The following is a 20,315-nucleotide window of genomic DNA, read 5'->3' as shown; positions in this document are numbered from 1 at the left end:
AGTGTTAGCGCATTCATCCATTATTTGTTTATGTTGGCAGTCATGATGACATGCAAAAGAAAACTTTTCAGAGCCTCTTTAAGAGTTCATACATCTAAGTTTTCCAGAACAAATCATTCATAATAGAGGGACAAATATTTCCTCCTTACTAGGGGCCGCAACGATACACTGATATGGACTGATACATCAATCAAATTAAAGTAAATGTAAAAAGTAAATGTGTTTCCATCGTAGTTTATGCACATTTTTTCTTATCGGATAAAATGTTCATCCTACTCAGCTGTGCGCAAAAGTTTTTATGCGCATTTTTAGAATCTTGGCATTTCCATACATCGGCTTTTTAGGCGATAATCCAAAATGCGCATAAAAATAGGTGAATGGAAACATAGCTAGTGTTGTCATTGCTTATCTCATTGAACAAATTTAAATTAAAATTAAAATTTATGCATTTAGCAGACGCTTTTATCCAAACAGTGCATTCAGGTTATCAATTTTTACATATTATGTGTTCCCGGGGAATCGAACCCCCAACCTTGTGCTTGTTAACGCAATGTTCTACCACTTGAGCTGCAGGAGCAACAAGCCAATGATGAGCTGTCATTAAATGATTAATGATCTCATGTGCAACATGATTTTTTCCCCATCATTTATTGTTCCATATTATTTAAAAAGTAAAGTGTTTTTGTTATGAATATCCCAATTCGGATACAGGATTTGCAATTTTCACAGAGTTAAATTACATGTTCATGTTATATTTTAGTTGCATTTGTGAGCTTTAATTTAAAAATGTAACTGGTTGTGTAAAATAGGCAAATAATATTGTAATATTGTTATCACAGGCCCCTGAATCTAATCAAATGATAAACGTATCAGGACAAGTTTGAGATGCTGTCAATTATCATATATAGGTGTCAGATCCAGGGATATTACATTTAAAACTAAAATTAATTTTAAAAACTAAAAAAAATTTTGATAAGTGCAATGAAGCTGAAATCAATTAAATATATATGACTATTTTAAAAATCTTATGAACTTTTTTTTTTTTTTCAGTTTCCCATTTGTATTTAGTTTAATACTAACTGGAAATAAAATATATAACTAAATAAAAACTAAAACGGAAATAAATTAAACCTTAAAACTAATATTAAAAAGAAAACTAATAAAATAACAAAAGCACACAATAAAATTACAATAAAATTAACTGAAAGGAAAATCAAAAGTGAAAGTATAAAAATAGCTAATTCAAAAATATTTATAAACACTATACTAGTTATAAATAATCCCTAATCCTTACCTGTCCACATATCTCAGAGTAGCTTCCTGAAGGATCAGCCCATATGGTGAATGTGTGAATGGTGGCTGTCGAATCAGTCTATAGCGTAGAGGATGGCACGACCGGCACAGAGGATTGTCTGGCTTTGAGGCAAGCAATGTGGCGTCGATTTCCAAGTGCTGCTCCATGGTGAAGAACTGCACCCCATACACCTCTTCCTTTACATCTAGCTTAAGTGTCAACGGTGTGTCACAGAACACATATTGTGGACCCAGAGAGATGTTGTTACCACTGAGGGTCAGCAGAAGGATGTCGTGGATTGCAGGCAGTCCAGTCTCCTCCGGAGAGAAGAAGGTGACCCAAACAGTGAGGGAGTCAGGCACCAGCGGATAGGCAAACTCGAGCTGCAGCATACAGCCCTGGGGTGGGCAAGATGCTGAGCCAACACTACTCGAGTCTAGGCCGGCGTTGGGGCTCCAAGTGCTGACGCTCGCTTCACAGGCCTGCTCTACATCTGGTGGACCTAAAGAGGACAGCAAAGAATGAACCAAGACTTTTTTCTTTAGTCAACATGTTTCAAACTTGGTAGCACAAGTTAATGTCATTATATCCCCTTATACACTGTGAGGTTATGAAAATGAGAGGGGTATATTGATGCTGCCAGCATGTTAGCGTGCTTTGCGGTTGAAAACCCTTAAAACCAAAATATGAACAATAGTAATGTTGCCAAAAAGAAATAATGTATGTTCAATAGGCCCACCATTTTTACAGATAGTAAGAAGCCCTTTGAAATTGGATCCTGTTTCTTTAAGTTTCATGACTGTTTAGTTATTTCAAGAAGTTATCCTGAATTCATTGCAGAAGTTCACAACTAGGGTTTGGAGAAACAAAACAGTACAAATTTGAAGATTACTTATACGTTTTTATATTTAAATGTACTTGCAGATCTTACAGCGTCCCAAAATGACTCTTATGAAATGATTATTTTTAGTGAATCAGGAACATACAGCCTAAGCCGTGTAATTCACAAACAAATGACTCTAAATGAGTCAATTCCTGTACTGAATCTTTCTATGATTCAGACATAAGAAGGACACCAAATTTAATGGTGATTAATCGGAAATGTTTTTCCATCTAAATGTCCTTTCAGATGGCACACAACATACAGTGCATCAAGTGATTCACACAAAAATGACTCTTATGAACTGATTATTTTTAGTTACTTAAACACATACAGTGCAAGCTGTGTAGTCCAATTTACAAACACATTACTCTAAATGAGTCAACACTTCTACAGAATCCTTCCATTTTTGGTGGACCTATGGAAGACAGCACCATGAGGTTATGAAAATGAGAGGGGTACATTAATGCCACCATGATCCTAGTGTCCTTGGCAGGGTACTGCAATGTGGATAAATCCTCAAACCTAAGTATGACCAATAGTAATACCCATGTTTGCCTTAGCAAGCACTGCTAATTATTTACAGATGAACATAAACAACAACAACAAAAAAATAATAATAATAATCCTAAGCGATATCAATTGCAATGACTTCTGCTATTACATCCAATTATTGGGTTCTTGGATTAATAAATGGCATTTCAAAAACAAACAAACAGTTTCTAAGAGGGCCAAATGATGTTCTTCAGTAAGATGGCAGGAGGTCATGGGGAGAATTCTTTTCCTTTTTAGAATCTGTCAAGAGGTCATTGTGAGGCAGCTGAAGGGGGAGGGGCCCAGAGAGGGGGTGAGCTTGACAGCGAGGCCCCACTGAAGCTCTGCTTAAATGAGACCTACAGCAGTGGCCAACAGCTACAAGCTTGCAGCTATACTAAAAGATAATTATACATTTACATTACAATGATGAGTTTCTGTAGAGCATTATTGATTTAATTCCATCTACCTTTGTTGGCTTGCAGAATAAAGCTGGCATATATGGCTTAAATATTTCAAAATAAATATTTCTAAAATATTTACTGAATAACCATTATTTAAAACACCACTAAGAAGATGCAAACAATACAATTTGGACACTCACTTAAATATGTGTGATTGCATTGGCTATGAAAATACCAAATGGCACCTGAAAATATATGATGCTAGAATTTTTCTTAGAACTAGCCTTATTTTCCTGAACCTTTTTGGCAATGACTTTTAACCAGCTGGTGCTGAAGTGATTTTAGAGGATGTATGAAGTCAGGTCTCCTCAAGTTTAAACGTTTCCTAGCAGAGTAATCACAGGTGTAGCTCATCACATTAACTGTGAATATGTTTCACTAAAGCCGGGCTCACACTACAGGAGTTTTAGGCCGATTTATCCCCAATTTTCTCCTCCCAGGAATCAGAAAAAAAAAATCTTGTTGATGACCTTGGTCAGTTCCGATGTTCGGTGTGGATTATCTGGTAACATGAGGTATTTACAGCACACAAACTAGGGCCTCCATGATCATATCAAACATGTTTAATATTTAGGATTTTAAATCAGGATGATCACAATTACATCAGTATCAATAACCAATGCTTCAGGGCCCGTTGGATAGTGGAGATGAAGGAAATGTCTCACATTTGCCATGCTGAACTTCGGAACCGACCAAGGTCCTCGACAAGAAAATATAAATCGACCTTAAACTCCTGTACTGTAAGCCTGGCTTAAGGCTAATGAATCAAAACCAGAAAGTGTCCTATTACTTTTTTATCTTAATCTTGAACAGCACATCTGTTGTTTTTGTCTGAAAAAAAAAAAAAAAAAAAAAAAAAAAAAAAAAAAAAACTAATAAACTAAAACATGGATAAAACTAATATTAAAAGCTAATATTCTTGCACTAGAAAAACTTCCATGTGGGAGTTTCTTGAAGATGCCCAATGACTGCCATATTAGCCATTATGTATACCTTTGTATTTTACATCTGCTCTGCCATTATTTATTTATTTGGTTTTATTTTGCTTCTGGTCCCATCCAAAATGTGTGTGTATGTATTCGGTATGACTGTTCATCTTGTGATGAGAAAAATGCATAAAACCAAGAAAAAAAAAGAAAAAAAAAACATTTCTAAACAAAAATGTCTCCTTAATTGTATTTACTTTGATGACATTTATACATTTTAAGTGTGGCTTAAGCATCCCTTTTTGAAGCCACTGTTGCTTTTAAAATGCTGGTTTTTGATCTGACTGGTTGCATGACGAATGGAAACAAGGTGAGGTAAAAGCTTCTTTCACGTTTATTTTGGTTGACCTCAGTCAAGCTTCATTTGGAGTCTGACTATGAGTTAAATGACAAATGGAAAAAGTGTTGGGCAAAAGTTTTGTTAATGTTTATTTGGCTGAGCCAAGCATCTAGGTAACCTCCCTCGCATGTCTGACTCAGATATCACCGTTGTTCAAGGGTGGGTATTTGTTGCTCAATTAGATGGCCAAAACAAACTGGGATGTTCTGAAACTAGATGCATTTTTGCAGTATCAAATACCCCAATTTTTGCTAAATGTCTCCCACATAGATCCCCCATGTACCTCAGCTGCTGATCAAGGGAATATTAGAAGAAATATTAGATGGAAAAGGACAAAGCCAGAAATAGTACGAGCCATTAAGCAGAACTGGTCTTTCCAAAATAAACCAATAAGTTATATCATAAGCCTCTCATCAAATGAACTAAACTCACATCAAACAAACCAAAAAGTTCAGATCTCAAAAAAAAAAAAGAAAAAAAAAAAGAAAAAAAACAAAGATGACTGATAGTCGTACTGGAAACTCCTGCCAGTCAGCAAGAATCACTGACACAATCAGGATCTGGGCAAAGGGGGCACAGCAGACAAACGAAGTGTTGAGGTAAGAGTGGGATGGAGATACAAGTCATTCCTAGCATTCCTGGTTTTGTGTCTCACATTCATTCTCATCTTCTTCATGTTTTCAATCAACTGTGGGATCTTTCTCATGAGCACAAGAAACCACAGAGTAATTTGCATAGCAAATCGAGTTGACTTTGCACAGCACTCTCACATCCATCTTTTTGTTGTGCCGGTGTTGTTCTTTTATTGAATTCCAGCAACACGATAAGGGCATTGTTTCCAAAAAGTCAACTAAGGACACTCGAATGAGAGGAAAAATGGCTTTTTTAACCTAGATGACTGAGGACCGGGAGCATACATTGGATGAGGTGAGCACTGCAGGCAGGTGATTTTCTGAGAGCGGTAAAGGGCAGAGGTTCAAACCAGCTGCAGGCCGTCAAAGTCAGGTTTTGTATCCGATTGTAAACAGTGGAAAGATGGCCCGGGCAATGGAGTAAACCAGGGAAGCCATCCAAGTGCAAAGCATAGTTAAAGCGTTGTGGCCATGGCAAGCCTGGGCATGCCTTCTCAGCTGACTGCGTGAAGCCACTGCTGGGCCAACTTGGCTTGGAGGGATACAAGCATGCACTTACGGCTCTACCCGCCACAAGTCTGACTCACCCATTTTTAAAAGCAAACCAAATGAAGTGGTTAAGTAATTAAACAGAAAAACAGCCGGCCTCTGGAATGTAGGTCTCTGAAGTTGTTTTCAACATTTCAATGTCAAGTCCAATTCACTTTTTCAAGAGCTTTTGCAGTTTGAGCTAAAATAGTGGGCATATGTCATGGCCATTAGGGCCTAGTGCTTCTTCAGCGTTTGGGTAGATTATACAGATACTTTGCACTCATAAAATATCAGAATAAAAAAATGGATGCCTTGGAATTTCGATAAGAATAGCTTGACCATGGCAGTTTGGCTTCATTCTGTGATACCAGATCAAAGGTTGAACTATGAGGGCAAGATCATTGATACTGCGCAGGAAAACATGACTCATTCCCCGTGGTAAAAAACATTCATTTATGTGCACAAAGCTCTGTGGACCAATTCTTCCATATGTCCACATTTTTAGCCTTAAAATAAACACATGAGAAAATCGAAATTTACGACAACCCCATGACTAATTTTTTCCACACTTTTTAGTTCTTCTCCTCATAGATTACTTTGCTGTTCCATCCAATATTGGCCTCACTTGGCAAACTGAATTGGGTGCAATGCTTTAATCATTTATCCCACTCAATAAAACTGCACATTAATGGTTTTGAACTGCACTCACCAATTGAACACAATTTCCAAGTGTCAACAGAAACAGGTCTCTTTCAGTTTGCCAAAGTAGCCAGCTTAAATCCAAACAGGAAACCTCCTAAAAGGATTCAAGTAGGCCACTAACAAAACCACTAAATGGCCTGTAAGTCTCATCATATGCAATGAGATTTATTATGACTTAATGTGATAGTGAATTTAACTGTTAAATGTTATTATGCTATTGTTACGTTCTAGAACATTTCATGGACAGCACTGCAATAAAATTGTAAAAAGCTGACAGAGTTAAATCAATAAAGCATCGGTTCCTTTAAAATTAGGTTCTACCTTTGATTTTTGGACTGGCTAACAATGCTGCCCTGGGGTCTCATTTATAAAACTATGCGTAGGATCTTTACTAAAAGTTTACGTGCGCCCAAAAGCCAAAAATGGCGTACGCCAAAAAATATTCCGATTTATAAAACCGTGCGTACGCACACCTGTAAGCAATGTTCCCTTTATAAATCACAGATCACCCGCAGATGTGCGTACGTGAACCAGCCTCATATCCCGCCCTGTACACGCCCATTTTTAACCATAAATAGTCAATGCAAATCACCTCATGATTGCTGATCAGCATGTAAATGAGAGTGGAATCCCATATATACCTGGAAAACTGGCATGCGACCCGCCAATTAATTAATCCAAGAAAGTGAAAACGTGCATTTCTGTTAGCCTAATTTTAATAATGGCGACAGGTGAGAAAAGAGGAAAAAAACGTAATTTCTCAGATACTGAGATTGAAACACTTGTAGGGGAGGTGGAGGCTCGGAAAACTGTGTTATTTGGTGGCCACAGCAGTGGGGTCACTAATAAAAAGAAGCAGTGCGAGTGGCAAAGTATTGCTTCTGCCGTCAATTGTGTCAGTGGGACAGAACGGACAGTTGCAGAATTAAAGAAAAAATGGTCCGACCTGAAGGTATACAAATTTTTTTTTTTACCAACATATTACATTTTGTGTTTTATTAGGCTATATACCTATATAAATAGCAATATTGATTTTCAAAAAGTTTTATTTACATGTGCTTACAGTATGCAAAATATGTGAAATAAAGATTCTCATTCATTCAAGGTGGAGGCAAAGAGAAAACTGTCCTCCCACCGCCAGAGCGTGGCTGCAACTGGTGGGGGCCCATGTACAGCTGATCTCACATCAGTGGACAGCAAAATCGCGGCTATAATTGGGGAGGTCAGCGTGTGTGGTATTGTGTCGGAAAAGGAGGGAGACACTGACGTGACTGAAACCACAGAGGAGCAAGGTTAAACCGATTTTTAATCATTAACGCTGTACATTTGAGTGTGTGGGGGTGATAAATGGATAAATGTTGCCAATTGTTTTGTCCTCCAGTCCTTCCGGAGTCTGAAGCTGTAAATGAACAGGAGGTTCAGGGTGAGGGGTTCTCAGATGCAGATGCACAGCGTCCGGCTCAAAGCAGTGCCCCTTCTGCGTCTGGCACGTCCAAAAGTGGTCGGGTACTCACTGACGCAGTCCTGCAGTTACAGCGAGAGACAATAAACGCTGTCAACGGGGTTGCAGATGAGCTACGGCAGATGAGAGAAGTGATGCAAGAAATTGCACAATCATTAAAAGATGCAGTTAAAACATGAACCTTGAGTTTTGTCTTTCTTTACAAACGCCGCATGACATCCTCACGGATTCTTGCACCTCGTTGATATCCCTCTTGTCGGCCAGGGGGCTGTGGCTCGGGGTCGTAATGCTGGGGTAGAGGGAGATCAGGAGGGAGAGGAATACCGTTTCTCAGTGCTATATTGTGCAAAACACCACACGCCCTGACAATCTTGCACACTTTTGCTGGATGGTATAAAAGTCTGCCACCCGAGGCATCCAGAGCACGCCATCTGCATTTCAGGATGCCGATGGCACGCTCCACAACTGCGCGGGCACGAGAGTGGACCTCGTTATAATGAGTTTCCTCTGCGCTCTGCGGGTTTTAAAAATGGGGTGAGGAGCCAGCGTCTCAGGGGGTAGCCACTGTCGCCTGCAGGTTATAATTATATTAAAAACAATTGTTACGGTTTCTACTTTTTAATATTGTTAAACTCACCAAGAAGCCAGCCATCACGTACTGCGCCTGCATTTAGTCTGTTCCCTACACTGCTATGTGTCAAGATAAAGGAATCATGTGTTGAACCAGGCCAGCGTGCCACAATGTTTGTGAGGGTCATGTTGGAGTCACATATGATTTGCACATTAATAGAATGCACATGCTTTCTATTAACATAAGCAAATTCATTTTCAGATGGTGCCCTTATAGCAACATGAGTGCAGTCAATTGCGCCGATTACATTTGGGAAACCAGACATTGCTGCAAATTGCGTTTTAAATTTCGGCCTGTTCTCGCACAGTGTAGGGGAACCTGATGTATCGACTAACCATATTAAGTATACCATTTAAAACGACAGATATTATGGCACTCAGGGACGGCTGTGATATACCAGACCTATAGGGTGAGATGATAGATTCCAATAGAATTATTTCATATACAAAAAGGTCTTAGAGACAAATTTGAGGATTACTTATAGTTTTTTTTTATATTATTAATTTACCTGTCTGCCAATTCCCGCTGGAAACAGCCGGTTGCCAAGAACCCCAGAGTGGTGAGGACTTGTATTTGGACTGGGATGGCATGGTTCCGGCGTGTTGCCCTCTCTAATACTGGACCCAATTCAGCACATAGATCCAAGAGCACAGCTCTAGGGAATCTAAATCGGCTTATTAGCCAGTCATCATCATGGGCCAGGAAATCATCATGGTCCCTGAAAACTCGTTCTCTCCTTATTCTGCCATTAGCGTAATCCTCCAACAGTGCCAGGAGTGCCATCATGAAGCATTACATACCCGGGTCACCGGAGAATTTATATGTTTCTAGCAAATAGACTGATCGTTAACACCTTGACAAAATCACTTAATTAATTTGTGGGCGAAAATTTAAGACGAAAATGTTATAGTGAACACATGCTTCTTGACGGTTTTGTAATGAACACCGTAATAGTTAGGACCGATGATGAGTAGCGATTGTGCTTCATGACTGTATTTGCAGACTTTGACATTTTATGATATAGGCTATGTACATTAAGGAAAATATTTCCTTTTTACACTGTGTTCTGCAGTTCTCTAATAAAAGGGTATTTCATGCTATTCTGTAGGCTATCACATGTATCGCGCCATGTCCTCCTGTGCTCCCGTTGTGGACAATGTGACTGTAAGGCAGCGCTGATTATTATTTTATTTTACTTTTAATACATTTTGAATTACGTTTGGATTTTACTAGATGTATATAGCCTAAAACAATCGGCACAAATAACACTGTTGGATTTAATCTTCATGATAATGTGGATATAACGTATGAAATGGAGTGAAAATTAAATGTCATTCATTCTTATAATCGTTCTTCTCACATTTATTTTCTACAATCTAACTTCAGTTCACGACCTCACCATCGGTGTCGCCAATTCCCTTTGTCTCCAGAATGTGCGTACGCACGGCTCAAAGTTTGCTTAAAGGTGCGCACATTCTCCCGTCAAGTTTGTTTTTTATAGATCACAACCTTTGCGTGGGAACTGGCGTACGTACGTTTCCAGCCCCGTTTTGTGCGTACGCACGCTTTATAAATGAGGCCCCTGGTCAGTCTGCTTTAAAAAAAATCTGATTTCAAAATGCATATCATTCAAATGAAAAATGCATCTATTGTGGGGTTTATGGATAATATTCAAGGCTAAGGATTCAGCAGAGTCTTACCTTCTGCTTCACGAGGACTCCAGTGGCCGGAGGGAGCGCAGGGTCTGGGAGAAGAAGAGTTCGAGGCATACTGTAGGAGCACCCCAACTTCAGTACATCTGTCACAAACTGATCCCACTTCTCTAGGAAATCAACAGACAGCCAAGGTAGCAACTTAGACACAGCAGCACCACAATAACCTCTTGATGCCTTTAAAAATGAATTAAACAGTTTCTGTGATGACGAGAGAGAAATTCGGATTCAGATGACTCAAACGTCACCCCATTTTGACCTGTGGGTGCCATGTGCACTACTGAACTACATAAACTTTAAATTTTAATCTTTACTGACATGATTGACCTTGACTTGTTTAGCATCTCACAATTCATTTTTATTGGGGTACTTACATTATATAAGAATTTCTGAAATGAACTAATAAAACCTAATTAAACATACAGTATAAAAAATTAACTAGTGAAACAAGCCTTAAAGACACCCAAACCATCACAACATCATTACAAAAAAAAAAAAAAATTGTAGTTTGTACAAAAAAGAGATATATAGTATATAAATATAGATATATAGTATATAAAGAGTATATATATATATATATATATATATACTACACATATTATGCAGATAAAATGTATATAACATTTAACTTGCCCTTTAGTTTGATTTAGTTTGATAAGGCTATGTTTTATTTCTATGAAGTCTATATAAGAATGTTTTTGTTGGGGGATTTCTGCATACAGTTTAAAATCCTGATTTTGTAATGTTCTAAAAATAAACATAAAATAAACATCAAAAATGAACTTTAACATTAAAAAAAAACTATTTAAAAATAAAGTTTCTTTTTTAAACAACATCGGACTGGGTTACAGGTTTTCAAATTTAAATCAAATGTTGTGCAATATATCAATTGCTAAATATTTGTCTTTTTTTTGCCAAATATATATTTTTCTTAATACATTTTAATTCATTTTTTTTCAATAACTTACAATACAAATAATGTTACTTCTTGGTTTCACAATTTTAAGGAATGTTACATTTTAATATATATTTTAATATATTATTATTATTATTAGTTTGTTAGATATTAATAAATATTTCACTAAATAATTTCTTTATTAATAATATGAATTAATAATTATCTAGGAACAGCCTTGGCTCCTAGTTTTTTTTTTTTTTTTTTTTTTTTTCTTTCACCTGTCTAAGTAATGGCCGGTGAGGGCAGGGAACCACTCTAGTGTAATAGAGTCTTGGTCCTGCGCTGTTACTCGAGGAGGTAGAGGAACAGGAGCTGGTTTACTGCCAGGTCTCCAAGACTGGTAGATCAGATCCAGGTAACAGTGCATCCGGGCCACCTGGTTCAGCGTGAAGGAATCTGTGCAGTCATCATCTTTATGAGAACAAAACGAACAAAGAAATCTCAGACGTTATACTCATTTGAAATTTCTTTCACAGATTTCCTGTCCAAATCAGCACAGAAAATGCTAAAAGAGTCTGCAGAAGTCTTCTACTCAGCAGACATTTAGAGTTGATACTGTATACTGTATGTCTCACCAGCATAGCTCATGTAATTGTTGAAGGGGGTTTTAGTGAAATGACGTCTGCCGCAGGTGTCGTTGCCTGGCTCAGGATCTCTGCAGTACTTGTACTTGGGGGTGGGATTTGTATCTATACACAGATCCCCCGTCTCAAGAGACGGCTCAGTCTCTAAGCAGGCATCGTTACAGGACTCCACCTCTGAGATTCCCCTGAAGACATGGTACAGTCCAAGGCTGTGGCCGATCTCATGGATCATGGTGTGAGTGTGGCCAAACGTACCATAAAATAAAGGGTTTAATACAATCCCACCTCAAAAAAGACAGAGCAAGAGCAGGTATTATAAACATCATCCTTTTTGGTACTCATTTAATGTCTTTTTTTTTCTGATGACAATGAAAGTTGATATGCAATGCTCTTCAAAACTATACTAAACCAGTGATTGTTATCTTTATTGTAGTGATACATGCATTTACCTAAATGTGTCAAAGCTTCTTTATCCCAGGGCCAAGTGCCCACACCAGCCACGTCTTCATCAGATGAGTTAGCAAAGAAGATGTTCAAGTGTGTGGATCCATCCAAATTCAAAACCTCTTTCAGCTCTTTCACGTTCATGTAAGCCCTATAGAACAAGAAAGACTTTTTAACACAGGAAATATTCAAAACAGACTGTTTTCAAAATCATATATACTGTAAACCGGACCTTACAATTAAACAAAGAATCCAGTACAAAATAATTTTCAGACCAGTTAACTGAGCTGTCGCTTGTCCTTTCGGGTTTTATGTTTCCGACCATCTATCATTCACTTATCATAATTATTAAAATGGCATTATTGATCTTTTATGCCCATTTACAGTGTTTGTAATGCACCAGGTTTTCCTGTTTCAGAGTTTCCTTCATCAGTTTTCACTGCTCCTCCACTGTTGAATCTTAAGCGCCATGGCAAAAGAAATCATAGTTGTGAATGTGATGCAAAAAAAGTTTTTCTGCAAATAAGACTTGACCAGTGTTGGCTGATACACCAACAAATGACTCTTGTGACCAAATCTTTAAAAGGTCACGCAACTTGTGTTTCTGAGTCACTAAAAAAATAACTTGCTCATAAAGATGCGGTCACATTTACCACTGTTCAGCAATTTTTTTTTGGTGGATGAAATCCAGTCATTTCAATAGAACGTCACACAATCGGGAATTTCGCGTGAGGACAAAAGATATGCCCACACACATTTCACAGACCTTTTACAGAATTGCTACATTAATCAACAGAAAGCTACTTGTTTTGAAATTAACATGAGCTGTGCTTTATACATCTCTATACTATATTGAAAATATACAATGGACCATTTTTGCCCATGATAATTTACCAAAATGTTTGTGGTTGCACGTTTATTAGCCAGCTCTTTTAATGGGCATTATAACTGAAACAAACCCAAATTGAGAGCTTGTGAGACAGAATTGAATCTATATCTATATGAATCATTGGATTTACAAACGGTAATTATTTTTTTTTTTTACTTGGCTTTCTAAACATCTAAGTGTGAATATACCCTAGTGAAAAATAAATATACTTAGATGTATCTAAAATACACTTATTCCATGCTAAGTATACTACAAATACATTTTCATACATAATAAATAATACCATGCAATTGTACTTTTAGTATACTAAACTGGTACTTAAAGTCTCAGGATTAATGGGAATTTTATACAGAAAGTACACAAAGAGTGTGTGTGCATGTGTGTGAGTGTATAAATGTTTGTCAAGAGAAGCAGTGTTCTGTAATTTAACGGCCCTAGTGAGGCTGTCACACAGAGTTTGTATTTGGAAGGAAACCTGAGCCCCGCGCTGCAGCCAGCGCTAAGGTCAGAGGTCACTGGCCCTGTCTAGTTAGGAATGCATTGTGTCATTTGGATAGTTTCAAACACGGCCCCCTTAAAATGCTTATTATTTCACCTCAAACACACTGGCCATGTTATTCCCATGCAAGCCTTTCCCCTGCAGTGATAACTGTCATGCAAGTCAAACAAAGACAAGCCTCTCTGGAGTGATGAATGCTGGCTTGCTGGAGACATACATTTCCATAAGTACAACAGCATGTAACCATGCATATATTCATATTTGCGCAGATGTATAGTATTTCATATCGCCTCTCCGCTAACCTCCTCTGTCTTTATAGGAGGCCCTGCTTAATTCTCTCAAAACATTTCCCTTTTGAAAAACGCTGGAACAAAAATGAACACAAGCGGTGCTAAGTCCCTAACTCCAATGCTTTCAAATGTAGTAAACACCCACCTCCACTATTCATTGAGAAAAAAAGACAGCCAGGTCTCATTCCTCATCTTAAGAGCAACATCTGTTAGCTAGTTCACCATGAGGGCCGATCAAACACGGTATCTGTTGTCATGCTGCTAAGCCCTGGGTTAGCTGAGACATTATGAAAATGTATGTATTACTTTGTAGTTGTTCTTGATGTATTAACCTTCTAAGGAAGGCGCAGGTTAAGGAGACAGGATGACCATTTCCTGGTATTTATTTTCTCGTAAGCCTTATACCGTGGCACTACGTCTTGTAAAGCCATCACTCTCTATCATCAAAGTCTAAGTAAGTCTAGTAAACACACTTTTGCATTTCATTACTGGACTACATTTCCAATTATAAACAGTTTATTTTTAAAGCATGGTGGTTATTGTACATCCCAACACCACTCAGGCAGTTATATTGTTTATATACTACAGAAGTTTGGACTAATTCAGATTATTAATGGTTTTGCAATAATTCTCTTATGCTTATTAAGGCTGTGTTTATTTGATCGGAAATGCAGTAAAACTGGTTATATTGTGAAATGTTGATACAATAAAAAAAAGGCGTTTTTTTTTTTTTTTTTGTCAAATGTAATTTTTACCTCTGCTGGCAAAGCAGATTATGTGATCCTTCAGAAATCATTCTAATAACTGAAAATTTAAAATTAAAACACAAGATTGAAGATTAAAAAAAAAAAACATTCTCATCATAGAAGTGGTGTATTCAAGTCAGTATATGTATGAAATGCATTTTTCAAAAATGTATTTTACTTACATATTTTTGAATACATTACTAGATCTGAAAAAAAATTATAGTTATAATTTTATTGACCCATCTATCACTACTTTGTGTCTGAAGCGAAAGACAGGGATGTGATAATGTTGCACAAATATGAAAAAAAAAAAAACACATGGCAGAGAGTGTGATGTTCTCTAGGCAGAACATTGATGATTAGTTGTGGTGGTGGCGCTACAAGCCAACACAGCTGCCAATGAGATGCAGCACAGCGTGGAAACATCTTGTGTGGTACAGACCTCAAATTACCTGCTTCATTCCACACATATTCAGAAAACAACTCATAACAGAATACATATTCTTACAAGGATCACAGTAAAGAAACATTCACTTTTTGACTTATAAGCATGCATCTTACTGGTTTTTCTTGACTCAGACTAGTGAAAATGCACCAAAGTAAACCTATATAGTGGAAACCTTGAAATGACATCACCTTTTTATAAAAAAAAAAGTCAAAAATGGAAAATGAAAAGAAACTGTTAGGCAGAATCAAAAGGTGGCAGACGTTCGCTTGTGAAACCGTGGAAGCCAGCTCAGGGGACAAATCTAAGGAGAACAGATGATATAAGGTTTCCCTCCTAATAATTTCAGGAATTTCATTATTTCCTATGAAAATATTTGGCTGGCTTTTTGGCTGTACAGAAAGGGAAAAAGGGGTCAGGGAGTTTCATGGGGAGATAAATAAGTCAGCTATAGAGTAAGTGCAAAAAGAACTTGTTTTTTAAAACGTAGGCCTCTGCTTTAATAAAAGTTCCACTACTGTAGGTCAAAGCCACCTAATCTGAGTTCAATTAAGTTTAATCCACTGGCTCACTTGCAAAAACACAACACGAATCAGATGTGGACGTAGGCCTACTACAAAAACAGCAGGCCAAAGTATGCATCTGTCCAGCCAAAGTATGCAGGCATCAGTGGTCATGTATTGCACAATGCTGCTCAGGATCATTTGAGGCTTTTTTCTCCTGATTCTGCTGAGTAGGGAAGTGGGTGACACTGGCAGTACAACGTTTGAAGCCACCTAATGAATCACTAGGCTCACATTCGGAGGTGATCATCTTTAAGAATGCCAAAAGTGTCTTCCAGGATGTCTTAAAAGAAGCCAGTCCGTTCACATCTCCACATGTAGAGTACAGGCTTGTGTCATGGGGAGGCTGTCCATTAAACAAGCAAAAAAAAAAGGGGGGGGAAAAAAGCACAGACGTCACTGCTGATCAGTTCCGCCTGGCTGCACTCAGAGTGCTCCAAGTGGTGTGTTGACGCATTTATATTTAATGCCTATTAAATGCGTGATTATGGCTTCATCCATTTACACCCATGTATTATTCATCTGAATCAGTAAAGACGGCCTTACATCCAGATGTACCGAGTGTGGTTTCGCGTAGAGCTGCTCGGGGCGGGTTGGCATGGCAGTGTTCACCAGTTGGCTGAGAGGGCTATAATTTTCTCAGCCTTTCATGGATCTTTTCATCAGCTCCAAGTACATAAGAGGAGTGATCAATCATCATATATATACAATTAGCATCATGCACAACCAGGCGTGAAGTTCACAGGCTCGTGGGATAATTTGTAGCTGACCTCTGCAGGAATAATATAATTCACAGACAGTTACCATAAAAGGGTCTAGAAGAGAGGAGGATACATTTATGCAAGGTCTACGGAAAACAAGGGATGTTTGATATATGAAGCAATAGAGTAGATAAAACATGGGACATATTGTACTAAAAGAACACAGTAAACAACCACTGTCACAGTTTTAGTATGGATGTTCCTGTATGTACATCTGAGACATAAAGTCATTATAAACATTCATTTCTGAAATGTCTATTCCTACAGTATGTCCTCCATTACTTCCACCTTCTGTCATCTATTACACTACTAATAATTTTTTTTATTTTATTTTTATTTTACCCCCATGATGTTTACTTATACAGTAAGCTTTGTAATTTTATTGCACCAAAAATCTACATTCTACACAAATCTACATATGCACTATTATGTGTATATATGTGTATATAAAAACTATTAAATATAATTACTCCTTGGAGTCTCTAATGGGACATGTTCATGGTTGGGGAAAAAATAAATAAATAAAAAATTATTGGGAGAGAAAATATATTTCACTGCTTTCTTGCAAATCTTCACTTTCCCCCAAGAAACTTTGTGTTACCTTACAAAAGTTTTAATGGAAATAATATTTCATTGTTTTTTATGAGTGAATGTAAGCTAAGAAAAAATAATTGATATAAAATTTTCCCTAAAAAAATCTGCTTTGATCTTAGTGTTATGCATTAAACACTGTAAATCTGTAAACGTGGCAACAGGCAGTTTCAAAAATATTATCCTTAAAAAATGATTTAAAAAAATCAGCCCTTTGAGCTATTTCAAATACATAAATATAGAGATATTGAATATTGAAAGCTGTATCCCCAGGCCTACATTCATGCTGACTCAACATGAGCTGTGTACCACCACATTTGATGCAGACAGCCAGACACACAAACACTGACACTGCAACAAAGCATCAGCATTATCTGGTCCTCATAAATGTCTCCCTTTATTTCAGAAGGCAAATATGTTTGAAATACAATTAAAGCTCTGAAACTAGTTCATTGCAAGTAAGTGTGTCCAGTGCTGTTAATGCGGTGGAGTGGAAGTCCCCAATGAAAAGGGCTCTGCACACAAATGAATCAGCTGGACTCACAGTGGCATGTTAAAGGACTATTTAATTGCTGCAGTTTAAAAAGAGGAAATCCTTCTGCCCCCCGGGCTTAACTCTTTATCCAAACCTACTTCTGAACATCAGAGGTTGGACCCTGTGGTTGTGTGCCTGACGTTGTATACAATGAAGAGAGAGAGAGATCTCCATCGCGTTTTTAGTTTGCCACTTGAGTAGACAGGTGGTTTCTCAAGCCTCCAGAAGAATAAAAAAGGTGCTAAGAGTGTGCTTTTCCTGTCCAAATCCTTGATAAGGTAACTGGCTATTAGCCGACTTAGTTTACAAGCCGAGTGGCTTAGATTGTGCTGCAGAGTGAAGTCTTAAACAGGGCTAGTAGAGATACTCTTATTATTAGAGTTGGATCTCCTCTTCAAGAGAGCCCTGGATAAAGCTGGAGAGCAAAGCAGAAGCAACATACCTTTGACTATTATGAGACAAACAAGTATGCACTCGAGATATGCTGTTAGGAAAGCAATGCATTTCTTTTCTCCCTGCTTGTGTTGTGACCTTTGAATCCTCAGAGATCAGTGAAAGCATTGCACCTAAGCTTAATACTGCAATTCAGTTGAATTTATTCCTGAAATTCATGTCAATTCAGGTAGAGACGACTATGTTTATATCAAATCTGCATAATGTCTGAACCAAAACCGATTAAAGAAGCGATGATGTCACTCTCTTTTTGACTCTGAGAGCTCGCCTGAAGTGCTTGAAAATGAGCCAGATGTACGGGTCTTGATTCATGCAATTATACAGACTTGACTCATTTTTATACTGTCTCGCTCTACCATCATTTCTCTCACCAGCTCTGCAGTCTCGGGGTGACCCAAAAGTATCATTTAAATGCATCAGCTTAAAGTGCATATAGAACATGTGATGTATTGGTCAGTGGCTCCTAGTGAAAAATAAATATAATAAACTGTATTTGAAATACATTTAGTTCATGCTAAATATGCTACTTTATACTTTACAATTTCACGCTCCTAAATATGATACTAAACAAAGCAAACTGTGATTGGTTGCTTTACATGTCTGTCAGACATCATCTTGGGCGGTTTTTAGCCAATTAAAGGAGTCTGAAGTTCTGGCAGTGCAAGACTTAGTAAGAACTAATACTGCTTTATAATAGTAACCTGTCTCTGAGCTATTTGCTTTAAGAAAAAGGCAACTCAATTATTATTAGCTAAAACATATATGACATACAAAGATTACCAAAAGAATACAGATATGAAAAACAGGTTAATAAAACCCAGATGTTCTGTTGAAAGTTGCAGATTTTAAAGTTGTCTGCAACATCTGCAAGAGTCTTAGGCAAAAACAAATTCACCACAGCATTTGATTTCATTGTTCTGTTCTTGCACAACTCTTTGTTCAAGCATTCTTGTACAATCAAAAAGGAATGTCAAATCACTTCGTTATGCAGCCTTCGGCAAAGCTCTCCAGACATACCATAATCAAATCAAAACAAGCAACAAGCTGTAGTGCTCTCCGCTTGACCACACGCTCTAGTCTCATCTCACACACGAACACACACAAACGTCAGTAGGACAAACTACAATTATGGCAACTAAAAAACAAATACAGTGTACTAAGGGTCTGTAACCACAGACGGACAGGAAGCAGTATGATTGTGCAATTTTGCAAGCAGTACCACAATTTCAATGAGGTTACAAACCTGGAACCAATATTTTAATTTATAGAACCTCTCAAAGGTAAGTGATGCCTTTTATATATAATTTGTTCAGATTTACAGATACTGAATATGCAATCATTCAGTTTCTGTTTCCTGAGAATAAAACTTTCATCTTGGACCTTGACATGTATCTCTCTCTTTTAAAAAAAAAAAATAAAAAATCTGGAACAGATCCCTATAGTTGTCCTTAAATACCCTTGTTAGTTCTGATCAAATACACTAAACTGTATTAAACGATAATCAGCAGTTTTGCTTTCAAGAATCTGCTGCAGACATACAGTGGGTTTCACACGTCCACCTGTGAAAATACTTTATGTAATACAGTTTTTTAATTCCAAACACATTATCAGCACAGCAATTTAAGTGATACATTGTATTGGAAAAGTTAACATGAACTTTATAACCATTTGAATGGACACTTGTTTCTGCTGTAGAATTCAAGGTAATTGAGAAAAAAGTTAATGTAATGTGGGTTTGGTTTCATGTTTGGGTTTTGTCATGTTCATGTTTTCATGTCTTTATTTTGTTATTGTTTGATTTCTGTTTGTGTCATGCTTCCCTTGCCCTCTTGTCTTCATGCTATTGGTTCCTCTTGTTCATTGTGTCATGTTTTGATTGGTCTATTGTCTTGTCATGTGATTATCAGTTCTGTTTACTCATTGGTTGTTTTAGTCATGTGCCTTGTTCCCCATGGGTTTTTTCATGTCATGTGTCCATCATTGTCTGTTATAAGTAGCCATGTTTTTGCCATTGTACCCTATCGTATATTGATGTTGTAACCTGCTGTCGGTGAGTCTAGTCTGTTCATGCCTCATCAAGTCTGTTCAAGTTAAGTCTAGTCAAGTCTTTGTTTATTGTTTGGATTATGTTTGGATTTCTGGATCACTTGTAAATAAACTGCACTTGGGTTCTCACTACGCTCACCTTCAGTGGACTGATCGTTACACGACCAACAAAATAAAAGACATGAAAACATGAACATAACAAAACCCACATTTAACTGCGACTTTTACTTCACAATTTTCCCGCAATTATGATGTAAACTGGGAATTATGAGATCACTGTAAATTTCATATGTGAAAAAAATCTTGCAAAATTACGGCCTCAGAAAAATCTAGTTAAGTTTGA

General features: G+C 37.5%; 2 protein-coding genes and 1 long non-coding RNA gene across 4 annotated transcripts in view; 1 reads left to right on the top strand and 2 right to left on the bottom strand.

The window, feature by feature from the left end:
• The window catches only part of LOC109062165 (pappalysin-1-like), a 73,875-nt gene that overhangs the window by 43,361 nt on the left and 10,199 nt on the right, over positions 1–20,315 (bottom strand). For both annotated transcript variants that reach the window (XM_042724802.1, XM_042724803.1), the window contains exons 3-7: positions 12,160–12,305; positions 11,702–11,995; positions 11,345–11,537; positions 10,157–10,278; positions 1,295–1,796 (exon numbers count right to left, since the gene is read on the bottom strand). In XM_042724802.1, coding sequence (XP_042580736.1) covers positions 1,295–1,796; positions 10,157–10,278; positions 11,345–11,537; positions 11,702–11,995; positions 12,160–12,305 — 1,257 coding nt within the window. The remainder of the gene's footprint in view (positions 1–1,294; positions 1,797–10,156; positions 10,279–11,344; positions 11,538–11,701; positions 11,996–12,159; positions 12,306–20,315) is intronic.
• Positions 6,723–8,005, top strand: LOC109080427 (myb-related transcription factor, partner of profilin-like). Its single transcript, XM_019095491.1, has 3 exons — positions 6,723–7,315; positions 7,469–7,655; positions 7,745–8,005. Exons 1-3 carry the CDS (start codon positions 7,085–7,087, stop codon positions 8,002–8,004), a joined length of 678 nt encoding a protein of 225 aa, XP_018951036.1. The 5' UTR covers positions 6,723–7,084; the 3' UTR covers position 8,005.
• Positions 7,652–8,735, bottom strand: LOC109080430. The gene is made up of 3 exons (XR_006154889.1): positions 8,463–8,735; positions 8,007–8,339; positions 7,652–7,887 (listed from the first exon to the last, which is right to left on the bottom strand). It is a non-coding gene; the product is annotated as an uncharacterized LOC109080430 (long non-coding RNA).

Source organism: Cyprinus carpio, chromosome B5 (genome assembly GCF_018340385.1).
Source record: "Cyprinus carpio isolate SPL01 chromosome B5, ASM1834038v1, whole genome shotgun sequence".
Lineage (NCBI taxonomy): Eukaryota > Metazoa > Chordata > Actinopteri > Cypriniformes > Cyprinidae > Cyprinus > Cyprinus carpio.
The sequence above is the reverse complement of the archived record's forward strand: the minus strand, read 5'-3'. Positions and strand labels throughout refer to the sequence as shown.